This window comes from Phyllobates terribilis, unplaced genomic scaffold (genome assembly GCF_046119375.1).
Source record: "Phyllobates terribilis strain yellow unplaced genomic scaffold, ASM4611937v1 Scaffold_5__5_contigs__length_657084704, whole genome shotgun sequence".
In the NCBI taxonomy this organism is placed as follows: domain Eukaryota; kingdom Metazoa; phylum Chordata; class Amphibia; order Anura; family Dendrobatidae; genus Phyllobates; species Phyllobates terribilis.
In genome coordinates, this window is record NW_027362765.1 from 394,439,142 (window position 1) to 394,463,745 (window position 24,604).

The following is a 24,604-nucleotide window of genomic DNA, read 5'->3' on the forward strand; positions in this document are numbered from 1 at the left end:
CGGCTCCGGATGCCTTGAAACTCCTGCCGGGGCACTCTTCATCTCACAGTCTCAGTTCCGTCTTGGCCCGTTACCTCTCTGAGTCAAACTCGGGCCCGTACTACTAAGCATCCTGTCCCAGGACCAGTCTCCCGTTGATCACTCCACCCTTCAGTCACTTCTTTCTCATCAGGATCGCGCTATCCAGTGACTTATTCTCCACTCACGTTAGGGACGCCCACGTCACGCGGCTCTGCTGACTGGTCAGACCTTAGGTCTGCTTCTATGGCACGCTGGGCCCTATCTGATGTCTTGACAAGAAACGGTCTATATCCCTTCACCTCAGCCCATTCCACTCTGGGCTAGTCCCAATTATTAACTAACTCTCCCTACTGTCGGGCAGAACTCAACACTATCACTAGAACACGTCACAATACACATTACACATCAGAATACTTTTGCAACAGTACTTGTGTCTTCAAAGGGGAACGTGGGCAGTATGTCTATCTCCGTACAAAACACTGACCAATTTTTCATATGGTCGTGAAGCTACCAATAGGCTGATGGGAGGAAGGCTCTGTCCGTCCATCTGTCTTACTGTTATACTGCTGTATATTCCAGATTATGCTACTTTCTGACATGTAAAGATGAATTTAGAACTAAAACATGTGATGACCGTACAGCCGTGAATGTGAATATAAATGCTGACCTGTGATCCCTGACTGCAACTAAATGGAGGATGTGACAATGCAAACAACTTTAATCCTACACCGATGGATAAACCATTGCAAGTGTTTTTTGTTCTTTTTTTTGGATGATTTAAGCTTCTTGTCTTGGACAGAAAAACAATCACCAGCCTGTCACGTGCCAATCTAGAGAACTACAAATACCAGAACTACCAAATACTACCATCCCCGCACTAAACACTGCTATTGTAACATAAAAGTGAATCATCTTTTATAATGACACAGAAAATGATGTGCTACTTTCTTAAAGGGATTGTCAAGGCTTGGGACAAAAGTTGGCAGTCACTTTATCTGACTGCAGACTGGTGACAGAATGTGAGATTGTGACAGCGAGCACCGTGCCAGAATTGCTTTATTAGATGACATATATAAAGAATATTCGGTAATGGCCGCAGGCAGTGAATATTTATAATTTAACTCTTTGTTTGCAGGTTTTTTACTCCAAAATGGGGAGAAATGGGAGCAAATGGGGCTAATATTTGGGAAAATAGAACTTTTATACTAATCCTGCACAACCCCCCTTTAACCTCCTAGATGAATTTGCAGCCTTAACCAACTCAGTATACAGTATATTTAGTGGGTGCAAATGCGATTGCATGAATAAACTAACCTTTAATATCAATTCTTATTGATGCTTTTTTTTTTTTTGCTAACAAAATATTGATAATTTAAAACAGATTTAAGCAAAATATCTTTTTATTCTTTACTATAAATACATACGGACTGTTAATCGTTGGATCTTGTGACATCCCGTCTACAATGGATCCTTTCATAAAAATCCCAGGATGTGTAGGGTTAAGTCCGCAACATTCCGCACCGTTCGTTCAGATTACAGTGCGCAGCTAACATTAGTAACAGTCGTGCCAAACTGCAGGCAGCTTTACCTCCTCCGATGATCACAGCGTCATATTTCAGCTTCGGCGTTCCTGACGTTTTGGAATAAGCTCTTCCGCCCGAGCATTGGATTAATTTCAGCCATTTTGAGCCCAAACCAGACATCTTAAAGCATCAAAAGAAGAAATATTGCTTTAAGTTGTTCCCGTTCTATTGACTGAAGGGTGGACTTTGAGGCTCGCTTTGCAATTAACCTGAAATTTACAGTTACAATTTTTTTTTTTTCACTCCAGCAGCAGAATCCTCTGTGCAGAAAGTACAACCCAGCATGTAATCCTGACGGAGGCAGGTCTCAGAATAGAAGGCTGGACTGGAAAGTGAAGCCCAAGTATTTCTACTATGTTCTTCTAAGATTCTTGAAAAGCTTGCATTGAAAAAGGGAAATCTCAAAAGGGAAAAGATTAAGCCTGTGACAAAAGAAACTCAATGGCCAAGTAATTATGGCAAAGAGACTGAGATGCCTGGGAAGCGCCAGGTTGTTACCTTTCTTCTTGGCTCAACATATCCCAAGATGAGTGACAAGACATGACCAGTTTTAAGAAAAAACACAAAAGTTGATTTTTCAATATTCTTTCAGAAGTTTAAACTGCATGTGGCCACCTAAAGGGTGTGATGAACATTACAGACTGTCGGGATTTAGCATGTTGCAATTATGTATTGAATTTACATGAGAAATTGTAGCGGGGTCACAGAGTACTGAGGAGCAGAGGAGGAAAGTCACCACCGCTCTGCTGCCTCCATAACTGCAGAGTCCAGACCTCCTCTGGTATAACATCAGCACAAACACTGCGCACCCGCCGGAAGCTTCGTGGCTGAGCAGCTACATACAGCCGTACATCACCAAGCACAATGAAGAGTGTCGGATGGAGTGGTGTAAAGCTAGCAACACTGGACTCTGGAAACTGATCTGTCACTGCACAGAATAAAACTATTTTTTTTATCACAATCCAGCACAGATTGCCATGTAGAGGAAATTGAATTTGAGGGTCAGAAAGCTGTTTTTGAATTTGTGAATCATTCCATAAGAAATAGCCCAGTGAGAAAAAAAGTTATTTGCTTTCTCCTGCACCTTTGAAGCCCTTTATTCATAATTGATGCTTTCCAGAGGATCCTGTCTTGAGTTAGTCCAACTTGGGCCAAAGTGCTTTAAGTGATGGTTCTGTCATATGCGGAAATTGTATTTAATATTTTAAAATCTGAAAAAAAAACATTTTAATTGAAAACATTTAAAATATGTTTTAGGTTCTATTTACACTTTTACCCACTGAGAAAATATTGAAATAGTGTAGTTTTCACATTGGCCAATAGGGCAGTCACAATAAGTAGACACTACCTGCTTTGTGTAGCTCAGTTGTCAGCTTTGCTGTGTAGACTGGGACAGTATGTGCAGAGTCATATCATCATTAGTGGGTGTTGGATTTAATGACCGCTCTGTTGTACTGTTGGAAGCCGAAATAATGAATCATAGTAATGATACAGTCACAGATAAGGCTCTGCAGCTCCTCAGTAACTATCTAGTCTACCTGGGGGAGACTTATATGCTGTCACTTCATGGACACTTGAAACGGTATGTGTCCATGGCAGAGGTCCCCAACCGCCGGTCCGCGGACCAGGACCGGGCCGTTGGGGTTTTTCAGCCGGTCCGCAGCGCCGCTGACAGTTGTAGAGGATCAGCAGGGAGAAAGCCAGCATGTGATCAGTAGCCTATAAGAAAAGAGGAGGAGGGACTGGCAGTGAATAGATAATTAGCCATGCGGCCCTACTCGCAGAATGTGCTCAGGCAGGAGCAGGGACAAGCAGGTCATGTGTGTCCAGCGCTCCTTCCCCTCCTGCTAGCTGCGAGTTGGAGGGGGAGGGGCTCTGGATGCTAATGGGCAGCTAGATATGACGTCAGGTGTCCCACCCTTATGACTCCTGTAGCTGTGTTCTGGTGTCGTGCGGCCCAGCAGCAGATTTTCTGGTTAAAGTGAAAAAAGCAAATAACAGTGAAAATTCATAGCAGCAGTGGCTGTGTCCAGTAGCAGCAGTAGTGGTCATCATCATCAGATGGGACCTAGATGGGACCGTCTTGTTGCAGGAAAACAAGCCCAGTGCTCCCACTGATCCAGGGAAACAAGCCTGGTGCTCCCACTCATTCTGAACCTATGGTAAGTTGAATCACATTCTCATTATAAATGTCATAATTATATGATAAGTATGCACTAAGCTCCACCCCTCCACAACCCCACCCACATATGACCAAAGCCCCGCCCCCACCGGGCCATTGAAAACTGGTCTTGCTTAAAGCCGGTCCCTGGTGCAAAAAAGTTTGCTGACCACTGGTCCATGGGACCTTTCCACTGCAGATGTACAGCAACGGAAAAGCAGCACTGGTAGAAACAACTGGTGATTGAGTAGTGGAAATGGTCAAATCTGTGGCATAAATTGACATTTGTTTATTTCAAATGCACAGATCTGGTCGAGTTATGCCACGGATATTCTGAACAACATAATAAACTCATTACTTCTCCACGGATGACTTACATCAAATACATGACATTCCCTTTAAGTTTGGCTTTAAATTGCACTCTCTCATCTACAGAGAACACTGTGAATGGACATTCCCTTCAAAATCCCCATAGGATGGATCCAAATAGAAAAAGTGTATATGTGCTGGTTCTTTTCAAGACTTATAAAAGAACTTTAATATTTTGCTTGGAAACTTGCCAACACAGTACGTGTACACACAATCTGGGAAACCACTGATATTATAAGGCAACTGGATTTACTTGCTTTAACTTTTTATTACTTGCTGTGGCAGGTGATAATATATAATCTGCTTATAAAACATAGAAAGGTCTACAGTAATTCAATTTATTACATAATGCAGAGACTTAAAGTAGTTTTGTCATAGATAACATATCAGCGATCCACAAGATGAATCATAATTATATTATAGTTTAGGCTTTGATTGATCACAAGAAAAAGGGTCCTAAAGTTGTGAATGGAGTGACAGTGAGCATGTGTGGTGGTCGCACATGCTCACAACCGCTCCATTCACACATGAATTTTAAGTCCCCTATTCTCAGAATCAGTGGGGATCTCAGCAATCATACAATTATCATCTATTCTATACTCAGGAACAGTGATACATTTTGTTCGTTGGAAAGCCCCGTTAAAGAATACTTTCCACTCTTCGCCACTAATTTTAGGTCCTTGAGTCTAATAAATGTAATAAATGGCACATTCATGTATATAAGACATAACCACAGTATATGCTCAGGTCACAGGACACTTTGTCGTTTTTTATATTTACCCACCATTTCCAACTTTAAAGGGCATTTTCTGAGATTTAAAATAAGGATCTTGTTTTTCCCCTCAGAAACAGTGCCTGTTTTTCCCCTCCGAAATAGTGCCACCCTTATCTATTGGCCATGTCTGGTATAGCAGCATAGCCTATTTGTTTGAATATGCAATAAGGCCAGTGGATAGGAATGGAGCAATGTCTGCAAAAAAAGCTGATTTTTTTTCTTCTCACTTCATGCAACCCCTTTAAATACTTGGTGCTAAATGTCAACCTTGGCATTGCTGCACTGACTGCCTTTATCAAGATTTATTTTCACCACGTTCTCATAAAAGCAAACCTGTCGGTACAGTACAGAGTACACAAGTTTTAACCACAGGGAAAGGAGCCAGGAGGTTGGTCGGTGAGACAGTCCCTCTTTAGCTGCTGCTTTACAGGAGTGGTAGACGAGAAGGTTCCCACAGTTTACGAGCCAGGTCCCGGCACTGCTGGATGATGAACTCAGGCGGGATGATGCCCAGGTGAAGGGTCAGCAGCTCGTAGCACTTCACCAGCTCCGCCGGGTGGTTTTTACTGTAATATCGCAGTAATTTCCTAGTTATATAAAAACAGAAATAAAAAAAAAAAGAAGTTTTGTAAATATGAAAAAAAAAATTCCAAAATAATTCTAAAGAAAAATATTAGATCTCTATTTTTTTTTTTTTTTTTTTTACAGCAAGTGAGCATTACTAGATGCAATATCAATAAGCTATATATCATGTCAATCCTAAAAAGTGCATGTACATAAAAAGTAAATCTAATCTGCAAGCCTTAATTTCCTGATAGCTACTGTTCTGCACAATGAGATTTGGCCGGTAAGATATCTATATGTCTGTCTGGCATACACTTATCCCCGTAAATAGTAAAACGGCATGCTTATCCACCCGATTTCTTAATAGTTTGCAGTAAATGGCACAAACAATAGGCAAGTTTCCTTATTGCCCACTCCAAGGACCACTCGTGGTTCATGCGGCGAGTCCCTGTGGAGTCTTTTTTCCGTGGTTCTACTGGACCAGGATACAGGTCTGTTTCTACAACTGCAGGGGCGTCAACTGGTGGGAGAAGATGAGATGAGGCTCGCTGGGCTTTTTTTCCATAGGAAATTGCCCTTCTCCATTTTTGTCAGTCACTAAGCCTAGCCCAAGGATCTCTTGCCCGACTCCTAATCCTGTCCCCCGACTTGTTCCGGTCTCATCCCTCTGCCTGTTGCATCTTGATGTCAAGCCTTAGCTCCATTCCTGACCACGTCTTGCTCGAACAGCGCCACCGCAGACTATAGTGGACACCTGCGTACCCTCCCTCAAGTCAACATTTCCAGTTACAGGGGTTAAAAATGAAGACCCCCACATCCCGACCTAGCATTAAACAGATCGCATCTTAGAGAGTTCACATCCCAGTATGTGATGATGATGCCCTTAATGAGTAACTTCTGATCATGGAAACGGGCAGATTTATCAAAACCATCTAAGTCGACCATAGCAACCAATCACAGAGCAGCTTTCATTCTGCCAGAGCTATTTAAAAAATGAGAGCTGAGCACTGATTGGTTGCTATGGGCAACAGACTGTTTTTCTTAGACACTTGAGAAATGAGGCCTAGTGTTTTTTGATTGAGACCACCATCTCATCACAGACAAGTCCTTAAGATGAGAGCTGCTGTGATGATCAGCCATGAATCTGGGGGGCAAGACCATGACATACGGCACATCTTGCTATGAAAAGTTGCAGTCTCTTTTGTTCTTTGACCCCGGCCACTATAGGAGAAATATTATATTACTTGTGTTATTCATAAGAATACATGGATGTCCCGAGTCCGCTACATTGTGGAGGATCGCTGATTGTTAATGGCAGGGGCGGACACAGACTGTAGTGGGCCCCTGTGCAAGAAATTTTTGGGCCCCCCCCCTGCCCTTCATAAGGCAACAAAGTTATGTAAACATAACCCCCCCATGTGCATCTCTCATCCCCCCCCATGTGCATCTCTCATCCCCCCCATGAGCATCTTTCATCCCCCCATGTGCATCTCTCATCCCCCCCATGTGCATCTCTCATCCCCCCCATGTGCATCTCTCATCCCCCCCCATGTGCATCTCTCATCCCCCCCATGTGCATCTCTCATCCCCCCCCCATGTGCATCTCTCATCCCCCCCCATGTGCATCTCTCATCCCCCCCCCATGTGCATCTCTCATCCCCCCCCATGTGCATCTCTCATCCCCCCCCATGTGCATCTCTCATCCCCCCCCATGTGCATCTCTCATCCCCCCTGTGCATCTCTGATTCCCCCCACTCCTAGTTAATTAATTGTATTTAAAAAAAATAAAACTTGTTATACTTACCCCCATGCGATCCCTGCAGAATCCTGGCGCTCGTCCACGTCGCTGCCACCAGGTTCTCCTGACGTTCGGCCATGTGACGGCGCCACATACATAGCCAGCAGCTTTTGTTTTGGCCAAAAGATTTTTAAAGCCGCCACCACGATAAGGTAGACTCTTCTGGCCGGGCCCTACTCTACTCTAACCTATTAAAATTTTCTTAAAATATACAATACTCTTTTTAGATATATTTTTATTTTGTTTTCTTTAAGGGAATGTGTCATATACATTTTTTTTTTTAAATGACCAATAATACCACATACAGGGAATACCGCCACACCATGACCAGACCACATATTACCACAACATAGTGACCGAATAATACCACACAGAAGGAAGAAAAACTGCCACACCATGACCAGACCACATATTACCACCACATTACTAATATTACCACCACATTACTAATATTACCATAAGTGTCATTATACACGGGAGCTCTATACATGGTATGTATAATTTAAGTGTCCAGGTAATCTAGTGATCACCAGTGACATTATACACAGGAGCTCTGTATATAGTGTCAGTGTACAGGTAATACAGTGATCACCAGTGACATTATACACAGGAGCTCTGTATATAGTGTCAGTGTACAGGTAATACAGTGATCACCAGTGACATTATACACAGGAGCCCGGTACATAGTATATAGTGTAAGTGTACATGTAATACACTGACTCACTGGTGACGTCTCTAGGTGAAGTCCTTCAGCTAGGCTTTTCTCCTTCATCCAGCACAGACCGCCATCACGTCTTCCAGCCAGGACTCGTCTCTGCATAAAATAACACAGTTATCTAGAGCACATTCCCCAACTTCTACATTATGCAGCTGAATACAGACGTGCACCCACCATTAATATATAGTTATTATGCAACCCACCATTCCAAATATAAATTGTAATCCACCACGGTGCCCCCATTAACTGTAAATAGGCACTTAATATATAATTTAATTAGAACCTCTACTCTTTCCACCAATTTGTTACCAGTTACACTCCTGCATCCGCAACGCCCCCTACTCTATACTTCCTGCTCCCTGCATTCATTATTTACATGCACCCCCTGCCCCAATTCATTATATCATGTCCGTGCTCTCCCCACCCCATCATCATTTATCATTTACTCTCCCCCACCCCACATTCATTATGTGCAGCTCATTATCCCCCTACTCCCAATTCCCCCATGTGCAGCTCATTTTCTCCCAATTCCCCCATGTGCAGCTCTCATCCCCCCCATGTGCAACTCTCACCCCCCCCCACATGTGCCCCTCTCTCATCCCACCCCATGTGCATCTCTCACCCCCCCATGTGCACCTCTCTCATCCCCCTCCCCCACATGTGCACCTCTCTCATCCCCCTCCCCCACATGTGCACCTCTCTCATCCCCCTCCCCCCATGTGCATCTCCCATTCCCCCCCCCATTGGCACCTCTCTCATCCCCCTCCCCCCCATGTGCATCTCCCACCCCCCCCCCATGTGCATCCCCCATTCCCCCCCCATGTGCATCTCCCATCTCTCCACTCCTAGTTAATTGTATTTAAAAAAAAAAATAAAACTTGTTATACTTACCCCCATGCGATCCCTGCAGAATCCTGGCGCTCGTCCAAATCGCTGACACCAGGTTCCCCTGACTTCCGGTCATGTGACGGCGCGGTCACATGACCGGAAGTCAGGGGAATCATAAAGGCGCTGCCGCAGCAGAGCAGCGCAGCGCTGAGATGTCCCGGACCCGGCGCTTAGCATGGGGCCGGGGGCCCCATGAGGAGAGAGACACACAAGAGGAGGGGCTCCGAGGGGGCCCCTCCCAGCCGGGCCCCATACTGGAGTCAGGGCAGTCATGCCCTGATGGCGGCCCTGCTGGAGGCTGGAGGGGCCCCCTCTCCCTCGGGGCCCCCGTTCAATGAACCGGCTGCACGGGCGGTAGTTCCGCCCCTGGTTAATGGCTCATAGATGGGGGCCCAAGTGGCCATAAAGGCCTTGGAAAAATGTTACCCCGAGGCCACGTTCAGTATTTCACATCAGTATTTGTAAAACCAGGAGTGGAACAATCAGAGAAAAAGTATAATAGAAACACGTCACCACGTCCGTATTTTTCACCTACTCCAGGTTTTGGCTTATAAATCCTGAGGTAAAATACTGACCAAATACTGAGCGTGTGAACGTGGTCCAAGGCTGGGGCTATATGGTGACTGATTGTGACACAGGTCCGTGTGGCTCACTGTATGCTGCGTCTCCTTAAAAAACACGGTGCAAATCAATGGGGTCACATTGTGACCCGCAAACTACCGTAACAAACAAATTGCAAAGTTAGACTGTTTCAGATTTTTTGCAGGTCTCTGTACTTTTCGGGCTGCAATGTGACCCTACTCCCTTGCAGTAAGTGGTGATGTAGCAGCATCATACAACAATGTGTCGTGTCCGAAGTCACCATGCAGCTTTGGCTTAAACGGTGCGTGACACTCAGATTACCGTGACACTGCCATTTCCTCCGGTGCGACACAGACACAAATTTGTTCTATTTTTTTGATGCACAAGACTCACTTGCAAATGACAAAACCAAAGAAAAAAACAACAAAATGAGCATATACCCTATAGTAAGTAAATAGTAATAGTACATGTAAATAACATAGGGGACTTGGTTAACACTGTTTTGACCAAAAAGTGTTAAAGCCATCCCACTGCAACAAGGTGTACCCAGTCGGGACGGTCCTATCCTATCCTTTCTTTAGTTTTAAAACTTTACTTTGTGGTCAGATGTAATGTGAATAAGGGCAGAGCAGGACAGGGGGCGACTATTTAGACACCCGTCCATGGTAAGAGATATATCGACTATTTAGACACCCGTCCATGGTAAGAGATATAGATTATATATATATATACATACACATACTATATACACATAGACACACCTGTTTGTACAAAGTACAAGAAACTACAGCAAAACCAAAGAAATGAACCGGAGCGTAAGTTGGTATACATGCAATGCGCAGAGCATGTTCACACCATGGCCATTTCCCAGACAACACCCTGTCCTACTCTGCCCTTATTCACACAAGGTGAGGTTTTAATACTAGACACAGGAAAGGACAGCCCCAATGGGTACACCTTGTTGCAGTGGGATGGCTTTTACGCTTTTTGATCAAAACAGAGTTACTCAAGTCCCCTATGTTATTTACATGTACTATTACTATTTACTTACTACAGGGTATATGCTCATTTTGTTTTTTTCTTGGGTTTTATCTGTGAAATGGCCACAGTGTGAACGTCTTCTTACGCATTGCACGTATACCAACTTATGTCCCGGCTCATTTCTTTGGTTTTACACTTGCAAATGACTATGACGCGCATGCAACTTGTCAGCAATTTTCCTTTTTTTTTTGCGCAAATTGCAGCACTAATAGCCACGAGCCAGTGAGTCGCATACAAGTTGTTTTCCGCTAATTGCCGTGCTTTCATATTGCAAGTACAGGTAACGCGGGGCAATTAACGGTGATGCTCGTACGGTTACCACTGCTCAGCCTTCATCCTCAGACCCGGCAGTGATTGCAACTGAAATGAAACATATAGAAAAGCCAAAATAAAAGTGGGAAAACTTCAATGTTCTGTCGCTATCAGAGCAAAACCCTTCAGCTTTATAACGAACGATCCTTTTTCCTCTTAATTTAATGTGCACTTCTTATACTAGAACATCTTGTGTAAATGCAGGAAATACCGGGACATTCTCCCTTTAGTAAGTGAAGCGAGATAACGAAAAGCTCTTTGCATCTAATTAACATTTAAACCAATTGTTGGGGGGGGGAGACGATAATGTGAAATCTCACAGGAGCGCTTTACAAAGACAATGTGCACGCCTGCTTTCCTGAAGTAGTTCAGGTGGAAGCACAGAAAGGTTAGTTATAATGAGACGCTGAAATCGTTAAAGGGATTTTCGGGGCTTGACAAATTGATGACTTAACTTTAGGATAGATAATCAATATCAGATTGGTGGGTCAGACACACAGCACTCCCACTGAGCAGCCATTATCAGCATGGAAACAAAGCAGACCAGCGGCTGTGTACATGTACTGCAGCTCAGCTCCTATGGAAGTTAATAGAACCTGAGCTCCAGTACCCAGTGAATGGGGCTGTGCTTTTACGTGCACAGTATACTTTAAAAGTTGCTGGCGGCTCTGAAACGAGCTGACCAGTGAGAATACCCAGGGTCAGACTCCCTTCAGTCTGCTATTGATGAAAATGTTTTTTTCAATACAGCTTAAGGCTGGGTGCCCACGTAGCGTTTTTCAAGCGTTTATGCTGCGGAATTTCCGCAGCGGAAACGCTAGGTAATCCGCACCCCATGGTCCCCAAGGGGATTCCGCATGTTCTATGCACATGCTGCGGATTTTTCCGCAGCGTTTATGCTGCGTACAAAAATCCGCAGCATGTCATTTAATTTTGCGGAAGCGCAGCGGAACTCCCGCCATTGACTTGCATTGAAACGCATAGAAACCGCGACTGTACATTTTTACAAGCGGCTTCTATGCGTCTCTATGTGCGGATGGTACCCAGTTCTGGAGGAGCGGAGACTCTCCTCCAGACCTGGGTACCATTGTACCTGTAAAAAAAGAATAAAATAACAAATAAAGTTTATACTCACCTTTCCGAAAGCTTTTCTCTGAATGCCGGCATCGCTTGAGGACCTGCGGTGACGTCACAGTCATGTGACCGCAGGCCCTTCACCGCTCTGTCTCGCAATATGCCAGCAGCCGGGAACCAGACAGAAACGAGCGCTGCAGCACACACCGGGGCCTCGGGGGTGAGTATAGCTTTATTTGTTTTAATTTTTACGGTTCACACTGTATAAATCCATGCCGTTTGCAAGTGATGCTATCGCCTGGAAAGCGCTTGTCAATCTGCATGCGGAAACGCATGTGAATCCGCATGTATTCTGCAGGAAAAACGCATGCACAATCTGCATGCGTTTTTTCTGCCAGGGAGATGCAGAAATGCTGCAGAAATTTTCTGCTTCATTTCTGCATCGTGGGCACATAGCCTCAGTCAGTTAAAAGCAAAAAAAAAAAAAAATTGTTTATTGTGACTTTATTCAAATAGTAGCATGGGCATAGAAAAGTATCTGATGCGTTTTGAGTCGGGCTTACTCTTAATCATATATTAAAAGTTCAAAAATGACAAAACTCCTGGTATAAACACAACTTCACATACTGACTGTACCTAAAAAGCAAAGCATTAACCCTAGAGTGAGATGTTGGGGACTTGCATATATCCCATAGATTTGATGTCATCTAATTAGTGAGCTTTATGTGTTTTATAATAGTAGTTTTGTCAGTTTTGAACTTTATTCTCAATTGTGCATCAGCCAGACTCTAAATGCATCAGATATTTTTCTATGCCCGTGCTATTAATTTAATGAAGTCCCTATAAAGATTTTTTTTTTTTAATTATAACTCACTTTTCTGGATTGAAAAAACTTTTTCATCACTTTGAACAAAGCTGCTCGATACCTTACATGACTTAGCTGTGCACAGTGGAGTGGATGGCCAAGGAACCAGATTGAACAACATACATATATTGGATGGGGTGAGCTGTAGCCGCAAACTTTCTTCTATTACTGCTATCGATGATTTATCCCATAGATCGATAACATCTTTAAGATACTGATGACCTATTTTTGAAGACATTTTTTTTATTTACTTAAATATAAGTATTGGAGCTAAAAATGATTTTTGCAATTGGGTTTTCATTCAAAATTTTGAACCATTTAAAAAAAGGCTGTTCTGCAGTTCTCAGGTTAAGGGTTCCTGACTGGTCTATTCTTCATGAGACAACTACTCCAACGAAAGTCCGTCTTATGTTGTCAGATATATTCCAGTGGTGTAAAGGAGATTTGGGTGCCATTTAGACCACTACAGCCCATTAAGTTGTGGTCGGAGCTCATGGACCTCAACTTTCTAATATGTTATGATTTTCAGTTCTCTCCAAGTCCTCTGCTTGCTGTCAGTGACTGACCACATTCTGGTTCTGATCCAGAGGCTAGAACTCATGCAAACCCAAGACCCCTCACAAGGGAAAATTGCTACAAATGTATGAAGTCTACAGAATCCACATCAGCAGCTCACATCTCTCTTGTCCTGACAGTCTGTTGCAATGTATCAAAGCTGGTAAAATGTATCACCCTGGAGTTAATTCCATTGATTTCAACTGGATACAACTGAAGAAAATGTAATAATTTCAGGACAGTTTTTCAGCCAATGGATGTAAACGAGAATGTTCTTATTTACTGACAGCAGACAGATCTTGTAATAGCGAAGAAAGGGAGTACAAAGTATATTAGAAGGTTTTTCGTTATACAATAATTACGCTTTATTTACAGACATTTAGCACAGGGAATGTGTCATCAGAAAAAGAAAAAGTATAATGATTATTTCTATTTTCCAAATTACTAAAGATATTAAAAAACAAAACAAACCCCTCTAATTTTCACAAGAGCCACTAGGACTAATATTAGACTCACACACCCTGTTCTGTTCAGGTGACTTTTCAGCAGTCTCAGTATCACCACAGACCAGATTACTATTAAAAGGTTAATATCTCAATATACAGTAGATAACACAGGATCCACAATTCACAATAGGTGATGTCACAGCTCACCTCCTCCTCCTGTGCAATGACTGATAACACAGGATCCACCATTCACAATAGGTGATGTCACAGCTCACCTCCTCCTGTACAATGACTGATAACACCTCTATATACAGTAGATAACACAGGATCCACAATTCACAATAGGTGATGTCACAGCTCAGCTCGTCCTCCTGTGCAATGACTGATAACACCTCTATATACAGTAGATAACACAGGATCCACCATTCACAATAGGTGATGTCACAGCTCACCTCCTCCCCCTCCTGTACAATGACTGATAACACCTCTATATACAGTAGATAACACAGGATCCACTATTCACAATTGGTGAGGTCACAGCTCAGCTCGTCCTCCTGTGCAATGACTGATAACACCTCTATATACAGTAGATAACACAGGATCCACCATTCACAATAGGTGATGTCACAGCTCACCTCCTCCCCCTCCTGTACAATGACTGATAACACCTCTATATACAGTAGATAACACAGGATCCACTATTCACAATTGGTGAGGTCACAGCTCACCTCCTCCCCCTCCTGTACAATGACTGATATCTCTATATACTGCGAATAACCCCTGATACACCATTCACATTAGGTGACGTCAAATCTTACCTCTTCTCCCTCTCTGTATGAGGACCTTTCCCCGAATTAGAGCATGGTTAGATAACGCTTCTATACAAACAAATAGGGCACTACATGAAGTAGAAGTCTAATATTAGGCCTATTGACCTGTGTAAAGATTGAAAGATTTTTTTTATTGTGAAATGAAAATTAATAAAAAAAAAAAAAATAAAAAAAATGAAATTTTTTTAAACAATACATTTGCCATAAAAACAATAGGTCATTTTCTGATGACATTTTCCTTTAAGTCTAACCAGCAAATAAATACTATGCCATACTACATACCTATAATATTCTCCCGCTAGCATTCCTATTGGAGCAGAGTCATCTCCTAGTACCGGGACATCAATGGCTTCCAATTTATCACCCTGTTATATATATGGAGATAGAACACAAGTTAGCTGTATACAGTACAAATATCTATATATATATAATCGTCTTATCCCGTCTGTCTGTCTGTCTGTCTTTCTGTCTGTCCTAGAAATCCCGCGTCGCTCATTGGTCCGGCAGCGGCCAATCAGCGCCGCGGGATTTCTGAAAAAAGATGGCGGCCGTCAGCGGCTCATCTGCGGGACGGAGGTCAGCGGCGATGCAGCGGAGAGATGAGCGGCGCTAGCAGCACAACTACCCCGACCGGCGCCGCTGACCTCCATGCGGCTAACGTCGGAAGATCAGTGGCTTGGCCCGCTGATCTCCCGACAGCAAGTGTGAACGGAGGACCGGGATGCTTCTGGTGCGAGCAGCCGCTCATCTCCCGGCTTCTCGCAGCAGAAGGAGCCGCACAGGCAGCGAAGCTCCCCGGTCCTCGCTAATACGGAGCCGCACAAGCAGCGCCGCTCCCGGGCCCACACTAATACGGCGCTGATTGGTCGCGGTGGCCGGCCACGACCAATCAGCGAGACTGGCGCCAAACTTAAACAACGCTCTGCTGATCGGTCGTGCCCGCCGGCGACCGCTACCAATCAGCGATTTTGGCGCCAAATTTAAACAAGCTCTCTGGTCCTCACTAACAGTTCGCTGATTGGTCGCGGCCGCCACCCATGACCAATCACCGATATTGGCGCCAAATTTAAACACCGTTTTGCTGATTAGTCGCGGTTGCCGGCCTCGACCAATCAACGATTTTGGCGCCAAATTTAAACACCACTCTGCAGATTGCGCCCTGTCGGCCGCATACATATTCTAGAATACCCGATGCGTTAGAATCGGGCCACCATCTAGTATTATATATTTACACATACATACACACAGTGAAGGAAATAAGTATTTGATCATTTGCTGTTTTTGTAAGTTTGCCCACTGACAAAGACATGAACAGTCTATAGTTTTAAGGGTAGGTTAATTTTAACATTGAGAGATAGAATATCCAAAAAAAATCAAGAACACATTGTATAAATTAGATAAATGTATTTGCATTTTGCAGTGAGAAATAAGTATTTGATCCCTCTGGCAAACAACACTTAATACTTGGTGGCAAAACCCTTGTTGGCAAGCACAGCAGTCAGATGTTTTTTGTAGTTGTTGATGAGGTTTGCGCACATGTCAGGAGGAATTTTGATCCCCTCTTCTTTGCAGATCATCTCTGAATCATTCAGATTTTGAGGCTGTCGCTTGGCAACTCGGAGCTTCAACTCCCTCCATAAGTTTTCTATGGGATTAGGGTCTGGAGACTGGTTAGGACACTCCATGACCTTACTGTGCTTCTTTTTGAGCCACTCCTTTGTTGCTTTGGCTGCATGTTTTGGGTCATTGTTTTGCTGAAAGACCCAGACACGACCCATTAATGTCCTGGCAGAGGGAAGGAGGTTGTCACTCAGGATTTTACAGTACACGGCTCCATCCATTCTCCCATTGATGCGGTGAAGTAGTCCTGTGCCCTTAGCAGAGAAACACGCCCAAAACATAATGTTTCCACCTCCATGCTTGACAGTGGGGACGATGTTCTTTGGGTCATAGGTAGCTTTTCTCTTCCTCCAAACACGGCGAGTTGAGTTAATGCCAAAGAGCTAAATTTGTGTCTCCTCTGACCACAGCACCTTCTCCCAATTACTCACAGAATCATCCAGGTGTTCATTGGCAAACTACAGACGGGCCTGCACATGTGCCTTCTTGAGCAGGGGGACCTTGCGGGCATTGCAGGATTTTAAACCTTTAAGGAGTAATATGTTACCAATGGTTTTCTTGGTGACTGTGGTCCCAGCTGTCTTTAGATCATTAACAAGTTCCCCCGTGTAGTTTTAGGCTGATCTCTCAACTTCCTCATGATCAAGGATACCCCACGAGGTGAGATTTTGCATGGTGCCCCAGATCAATGTCGATAGTTGTCTCCTCACCCAGCGTCTTACTTATGGTTTTGTAGCCCATTCCAGCTTTGTGCAGGTCTAGGATCTTGTTCCTGACATCCTTAGAAAGCTCTTTGGTCTTGCCCATGTTGTAGAGGTTAGAGTCTGACTGATTAATTGAGTCTGTGGACAGGAGTCTTTTATACAGGTGACTATGTAAGACAGCTGTCTTTAATGCAGGTAAGGAGTTGATTAGGAGCGTCTAACTGGTCTGTAGGAGCCAGAACCCATAATGGTTTGTAGGGGATCAAATACTTATTTCGCACTGCAAAATGCAAATAAGTTTATCTAACTTATACAATTTGATTTTCTTGATTTTTTTTGGATATTCTCTCTCTCAATGTTAAAATTAACCTACCCTTAAAATTACAGACTGTTCTTGTGTATAATATATATATATATTATATATAGAGCATTACACCTTCTGCCCCGGGGTGGAGGAAAGCTTAGTCTTGGCTTTGCCTGCCCCTCCAGAGTTCCAGTTCGAGGGGCTGCTGGCAAAAGCGCGTAGACTGTTCATAAAAAAGCTAGACAGCATTACTATACCTACAGGTCCTGAAATTCACATCCGGTTCTGCTGATAGCCTACACTGGACCGGCACATCACTGATGGATATGACAAATTAGCTGATGGACAGCAAGGATGGGGGGCACACATTTTTCTGACACATCACTCTCTGAACAATGAGAAACTATCCATTTCATTCAAGTTTTACTACACTTTTATGACTAAGATATAACAAATAAAAACGGATCAACATTTCCTGGTAAAAGGAGTCAAATGTGAACAGGAGCAACTGCCGCCATATCTGACTGAGGCTGTTTTTAGCTATTGCTGGATCCTATCAGCCCTTTACATTTCTAAGCCTTGTCCCAGGAGAGACATGAAGGTTCCCGCTTACTTTTCTGCAGGAAGATGGGCACAAAAAAACTCTCCAATTTTTATAGTCTATATGGCAGTAATGCAGCTAAAAATGCACATATCTATTGTTCACATCATCCATACCGCCCTCACACTGCTGCCCTTTTTATAGGAATAAGGCCGGTGCTCACTGCACGCTTTCTGACTCCTAACAGCTTCCAGGTTCTGATCCAATACATCTACCCTTCCCCCACACGTGAGCCATCATACAGACTCCATCTGTTGGATCTCTCGGCATTACCGAGCAGAAAAATGGCAATTATTCTTCTATGCGAAGGGGGAAGTCAATAAAAGTATATAAAACCCCCTCACCGCTTCATTCTCAAACCACAGGAAATAGCAGCAGTAGTAATCTCCGTCTCGAAATGTCAGCGTTGTGTATCCCTTCTGAAGGTACCGGCGAGACAACCCAATAAGGGACCAAACCTAGGACAAGACGCAATGTCAGTAATTGCTAGAATAACTGCTTTGTTAAAGAGGCACTCTAGGAAGGACTGATACAGTGGGGACATCAGTACGTTTGCTCCCAAAACTTTGCACAATTTCTAACATTTCCTTATTATAAAATACGTCTGCCCAATTGATCAGCATTTTATGTAATTTATTACACCATTTTTTTTTAGTAAGTATGTCAAAAATTGTGAGAAAAGGAGGCTTGGTTAACCTTTTGGCGTGAAGAACGACATAAAAAAAGTACTTGACTTTGGAAATAATCTTTATTAAAAATCTGCTACAGACTACAAACTAATCTTGTGTCAGGCCGATTCTGCCGCGAGGAAAATGGAATATGACGTGGCCGCATTCACGAACCCCTATGGCATCCCTGTGCCTTAACTGGAAAAGGGGTTATCCAGGCCTTAGATATTGATGTCATATCCTTTGTACACGTCAATATCAGATCAGTGGGGGGTCTAACGCCCGGCGCTGCCACCAATCAGCTGCTTGCAGCTCCGGCAGCAGCTGGAAAAAGGAACAGTGCACAGAGCAGGAATAGGACAGCTCCCTACACAATGTAGTGGTCATTCCTGGGTACTGCAGCTCAGCTCCCATTCACTTCAATAGGAGTTGACCTGCTTCATCAGAGAACGGCAACTTCCCAGTGTATGGAGCGGTGCTTTTCCAGCTCCATACACGCTTGACATCTGGCGAGGTTAGCTGCAAACAGCCGATTGGACGGGGTCTGACACATAGCCCATCCAACAATCTGATACTAATGTCCTATCCTAAAGAAAAAGAAAAGCTCCAGAATGGGAGTGATGCCCACCTTTCAGCAATGTCTATACACCTGGAACGTTCAGCTTCTGGAAAAGCTGGATGACAGCCAATATGTCCAACCGTACCCAGCTTTTCCAAACTCCTGAGGATCAGATCTGCCTTGTTATAAAAGGTCTGCACTCCCAACTCTGGACTCTTCACATAATCTGCCAGATTTGTCTTTCAGGAACCAGGAAAAGCTGGGTGTCCATCCCTCTTTTGTTTCACTAGTAAATTCTGCCTCAAGTTCCATCTGTGCGGCTTTTAATTGCATTACACGGGATTATGACAGGGGGGGGTTCATATTATCATTTCCTGGCGGAGTAATGTAATTTCCGTAAAAGAAAAAACAAGTGGATTGTGTGTGATGCAAATTATCAAACAAGGCAGAATTTTCTGCGAGTTTAATCTCCAAAGACCCGGAATGTAATATGTTTTTAATGCAAATTAACAATTAATTAGTGTATGTTTTATTCCAACACCTGCTTGTAAAGATTATCCCTTTACACTGTTGGTCTACAACCTGTGGCTCTGCAGCTGCCTTTGGGCATGCAGGGAGTCATGGTTTCCCACGGTTGGAGAGACACAGGATGCATGCTGGGAGTTGTAGTGCGATGGTAATTGAAGAAATACAGGTTTCATGCTGAGAGTTGAAGTGCAATGGTAATTGGAGAGTCATATGTTGCATGCTGGGAGCTGTAGTACCATGGAAATTGGAGACTCACAGGTTGCATGCTGGGAGTAGTAGTACAATAGTAATTGGGAAGTCATACGTTGCATGCTAGGAGTAGTAGTACAATGGTAACTGGGAAGTCATACGTTGCATGCTAGGAGTAGTAGTACAATGGTAACTGGGAAGTCATACGTTGCATGCTGGGAGTAGTAGTACAATGGTAATTGGGAAGTCATACGTTGCATGCTGGGAGTTGTAGTACAATGGTAATTGGGGAGTCATACGTTGCATGCTGGGAGTTGTAGTACAATGGTAATTGGGAAGTCATACGTTGCATGCTGGGAGTTGTAGTATAATGGTAATTGGGGAGTCATACGTTGCATGCTGGGAGTTGGCGCTCCTTAGCATCATTTGCTGTATATAGTGCTCTGTAGATCTTGCCCATTACAGTTGGCGCCTGACCCCTGGGCACACTTCCATGCACTTTGACAAAGAGTAACAGGACAGATTTCAATAGTCCAAGTGTTTTCTTTAAAGATCTGCAGACTCATCTGTTACCGCTGCTCACTAAGCACATTAGCCACGCTGAACGCCTCCGCTGGAAATACCTTGTTTTTTATGAAATTTGCCAATAAGCTGTTTCCGAGCTCCGTGGTGGATTTATCTTCAATATTCATGGAAGGAGCGACCATTTGTCCTACTGTGCGATCCACATAAATAAAGTGCACCAAGCCAGGAAAATCTTCCAAATAAGTGAACAAAAAAAAAGGTCAAGGAAATGATTGTGATTTTCAGTTTCCCTGTGTATAGACACAGATAACAGAAGTGATCGGCAGAGACCAGCGAGAACATCCAGCCCCATGAAATCAACTGCTAGTTAAAGGGTTCTCTCATGAGGACAACTACTGTCCATTAGGGCATCACAGATGGGTCACCGACTCAGGAACCCCCCTCTATCAGTAAAGAGACGTCCACAAAGAGGGGCTCTTCGTCTAGTGGTCCCAGACCCCATGTATTACATGACTGGCCATGCATTGCAGTGCTGCTGAGAGAGGGGAGAGAGCTGTCTTCTTACTGTGAGGACACAGAGCTATTAAAGAAGTCGCAGCGATCACACCGGTCACTAGGAAATGTCCACCCCTGAGGTTGAGGTTATCGGTGCAAAGGCTCAAAAAGATAGGGGGGGGGGGGGCACTTCTACCTCCAAAACAGCAAACTGCTTTTTATCACAGGCACATTATTGGATTGTCCAATGTCTGTGATTGCGAAAAAAAATTTGCAGCCTTAACATTGAGAGGGAGAGAGAGGGGGGAAGAAAAGGGAGAGAGAGGGGGGAAGAAAAGGGAGAGAGAGGGGGGAAGAAAAGGGAGAGAGAGGGGGGAAGAAAAGGGAGAGAGAGGGGGGAAGAAAAGGGAGAGAGAGGGGGGAAGAAAAGGGAGAGAGAGGGGGGAAGAAAAGGGAGAGAGAGGGGGGAAGAAAAGGGAGAGAGAGGGGGGAAGAAAAGGGAGAGAGAGGGGGGAAGAAAAGGGAGAGAGAGGGGGGAAGAAAAGGGAGAGAGAGGGGGGAAGAAAAGGGAGAGAGAGGGGGGAAGAAAAGGGAGAGAGAGGGGGGAAGAAAAGGGAGAGAGAGGGGGGAAGAAAAGGGAGAGAGAGGGGGGAAGAAAAGGGAGAGAGAGGGGGGAAGAAAAGGGAGAGAGAGGGGGGAAGAAAAGGGAGAGAGAGGGGGGAAGAAAAGGGAGAGAGAGGGGGGAAGAAAAGGGAGAGAGAGAGGGGGGAAGAAAAGGGAGAGAGAGGGGGGAAGAAAAGGGAGAGAGAGAGGGGGGAAGAAAAGGGAGAGAGAGGGGGGAAGAAAAGGGAGAGAGAGAGGGGGGAAGAAAAGGGAGAGAGAGAGGGGGGAAGAAAAGGGAGAGAGAGGGGGGAAGAAAAGGGAGAGAGAGGGGGGAAGAAAAGGGAGAGAGAGGGGGGAAGAAAAGGGAGAGAGAGGGGGGAAGAAAAGGGAGAGAGAGGGGGGAAGAAAAGGGAGAGAGAGGGGGGAAGAAAAGGGAGAGAGAGGGGGGAAGAAAAGGGAGAGAGAGCGGGGAAGAAAAGGGAGAGAGAGCGGGGAAGAAAAGGGAGAGAGAGCGGGGAGGGAAAGGGAGAGAGGGGGGGGAAGAAAAGGGAGAGAGAGGGGGGAAGAAAAGGGAGAGAGAGGGGGGAAGAAAAGGGAGAGAGAGGGGGGAAGAAAAGGGAGAGAGAGGGGGGAAGAAAAGGGTGAGAGAGGGGGGAAGAAAAGGGTGAGAGAGAGCGGGGAAGAAAAGGGAGAGAGAGCGGGGAAGAAAAGGGAGAGAGAGCGGGGAAGAAAAGGGAGAGAGAGGGGGGAAGAAAAGGGTGAGAGAGAGCGGGGAAGAAAAGGGAGAGAGAGCGGGGAAGAAAAGGGAGAGAGAGCGGGGAAGAAAAGGGAGAGAGAGCGGGGAAGAAAAGGGAGAGAGAGCGGGGAAGAAAAGGGAGAGAGAGCGGGGAAGAAAAGGGAAAAAAGGGAAAGGGAAAAAAGGGAAAGGGAAAAAAGGGAAAGGGAAAAAAGGGAAAGGGAAAAAAGGGAAAGGGAAAAAAGGGAAAGGGAAAAAAGGGAAAGGGAAAAAAGGGAAAGGGAAAAAAGGGAAAGGGAAAAAAGAAAAAAGGGAAAGGGAAAAAAGAAAAAAGGGAAAGGGAAAAAAGAAAAAAGGGAAAGGGAAAAAAAGCAAAGGGAAAAAAAGGGAAAGGAAAGAAAAAAGGAGGACGGAAAGAAAGAACGAGAAAAAAAAGGCGGAGCAGAGAAAGATGGAAAGAAAGGCGAAGGAAAGAAAAAAAAAGAGAAGCAGAAGAAAGAAAAAAAAGGGAGAAGCAGAGAAATAAGGAAAGGATGAGGAAAGAAAAATAAAGAGAAGGGGAGAAAGAAAAAAAGAGGAAGAAAAAATTATATCTGGGAATAAGCTCTAACCATAAATTCACATTAATATGTAATGTATTTGGTGTCCACTATAAACTCTTGGGTGTCAGTGATGCATTCCTTGTTCTGCTGCTCTATATTCTGCACAGATTGCGTGTTTGCACTTGTAATGATGTTGGCAGAATAATGTCTGTCCATGCGCTCTTTTCTTTTATGTGTTTCTATTGTTTTATACTTTAAATGGAACCTGTCACAAAAAAAATTGACCTGCAGATATGGGGTTAATCTGCAGGTTAATAGCGTTATTAAACTTCCCGGTATGTGCACTTACCAAAAAACTCTGCCGGGAGAAAATTAACTTTATTCCCCGGCAGCATTCCGGTTTCAGTCACCGCTGTAACCGCACCCTCAGCACTGACTGACAGCCGGCCCTAATGCAGAGCTGCTGTCAGTCAGGTCCGGGAGCGTGGTTACAGCCGCTGCTTGGTGACTGAACCCGCACCAGCGCTGCCTCCATGACTGAACCCGAATCCTGCAGGGGGGGGAATAAAGCTCATTTTCTCCTGGCAGTGTTGGCTACGTGCAGGTGCCGGGCAGGTTAGTAATGCTGTATCTGCAGGTTAATAGCATTTTATTTCTGTTCACAAGTTTCCTTTAAATCCACTTTGCTTAGTGGGATTCACATTCTGCATGGTCACAGACAGTGCTGCTCAGACACAACTGTGGACAGTAGCCAGCAGAACTCCGTGTGGATGAGCACACCGCCATCTAGTGCTAGACACGTGACGTGCAAGTTCTGAACAACAAAGTATCTGTAATATGTATCCAAGATGAGATGTTGCAGAATTATAAGTATTTACTACCACAAATGCAAAGAGGGGGTGACAGATCCTCTTTCATGAAGATTTTTTTGATGCGTGGTGTAAGGCTATGTGCCCACATAGCGTTCTTGTAGCGTTTTTACGGCCACGAAAACGCTTGTAAAACCGTCTGCCATGCAAAGCAATGTGAATTCGGATGTGCCGTGCACATGATGCGCTAATTAGCGCGCCGAATTCGCATTGCGTTGCAAAACGCAGCATGACCATTTCTACCGCGATTACGCCGCAAATTCGCGGCCATTGAAACGCAGTAAACCCGCAGGTATTTGTGGATTTGCTGCGTTTCAATTAAATTCAATGGCCGAGAATTTGCGGCGTAATCGCGGTGCGTCTGGTACCCAGGATGAAGAGGAGACTACAACTCCTCTTCATCCCGGCCACCACGCGGTGAAAAAAAGAAATAAAAAAGTTTAAAAAAAAAAACCTGTATACTTAACTCTCCGGTCTGCTCCCGGCCGGGTCCTCTCTGCTCGGCATCCCGCGGTGTACTGCCAGGACCTGCGGTGACGTCACTTATTCAGCTGACTAAATGACGTCACCGCAGGTCCTGGCAGTACACCGCGGGACGTCGAGGAGAGAGGACGCGACCGTGAGGAGACTGGAGAGGTGAGTATACAGGTTTTTTTTTAAACTTTTTAATTTTTTTTTTTTTTATTATTATAGATGCAGCATTTAAAGCATCTAAGTTGGTCACACAATATAAATCCATGCCGGTTGCATGGATTTATATAGTGTGACCAACTTGTCAAGCACACTTCAAAGTGATGCTAAAATCGCTTGGAAAAGTGCTTGAAAAAACGCATGTAGAAACGCTGAAAAAACGCTTCTCCCTGGCAGAAAAAAACGCATGTAAATCTGCATGCGTTTTTTTCTGCCAGAGAGGCAAAAACACTCTGCATCAAATCTGCATCGTGGGAACTAACCCTAAAGCTGCCACCACTGGACTCTGGAGGAGACGTGTTCTGTGCAGTGATGGATCACACTTCTGTGTCTGATGGAGGAGTCTGGGTTTGGTGATTCCAGGAGGACGTTACCCCCTGACTGCATTG

General features: G+C 44.5%; 2 protein-coding genes across 6 annotated transcripts in view; both read right to left on the reverse strand.

Moving 5' to 3' along the window:
- Positions 1 to 1,950, reverse strand: part of PYROXD2 (pyridine nucleotide-disulphide oxidoreductase domain 2) — a 115,576-nt gene extending 113,626 nt beyond the window's left edge. For both annotated transcript variants that reach the window (XM_073681340.1, XM_073681339.1), the window contains exon 1: positions 1,610 to 1,950. In XM_073681340.1, coding sequence (XP_073537441.1) covers positions 1,610 to 1,724 — 115 coding nt within the window. In that variant the 5' untranslated portion in view covers positions 1,725 to 1,950. The remainder of the gene's footprint in view (positions 1 to 1,609) is intronic.
- Positions 1,951 to 4,382: 2,432 nt separating this feature from the next.
- HPS1 (HPS1 biogenesis of lysosomal organelles complex 3 subunit 1) overlaps positions 4,383 to 24,604 on the reverse strand; it is a 49,793-nt gene continuing 29,571 nt past the window's right edge. Inside the window, exons 16-19 of one of the 4 annotated variants that reach the window (XM_073684996.1) lie at positions 20,379 to 20,523; positions 18,156 to 18,269; positions 14,865 to 14,947; positions 4,383 to 5,496 (exon numbers count right to left, since the gene is read on the reverse strand). In XM_073684996.1, coding sequence (XP_073541097.1) covers positions 5,334 to 5,496; positions 14,865 to 14,947; positions 18,156 to 18,269; positions 20,379 to 20,523 — 505 coding nt within the window. In that variant the 3' untranslated portion in view covers positions 4,383 to 5,333. Of the gene's footprint in view, positions 5,497 to 7,994; positions 8,086 to 14,864; positions 14,948 to 18,155; positions 18,270 to 20,378; positions 20,524 to 24,604 lie in introns of those variants that run through there. The other 3 variants (XM_073684998.1, XM_073684997.1, XM_073685000.1) reach the window with 3 other exon arrangements.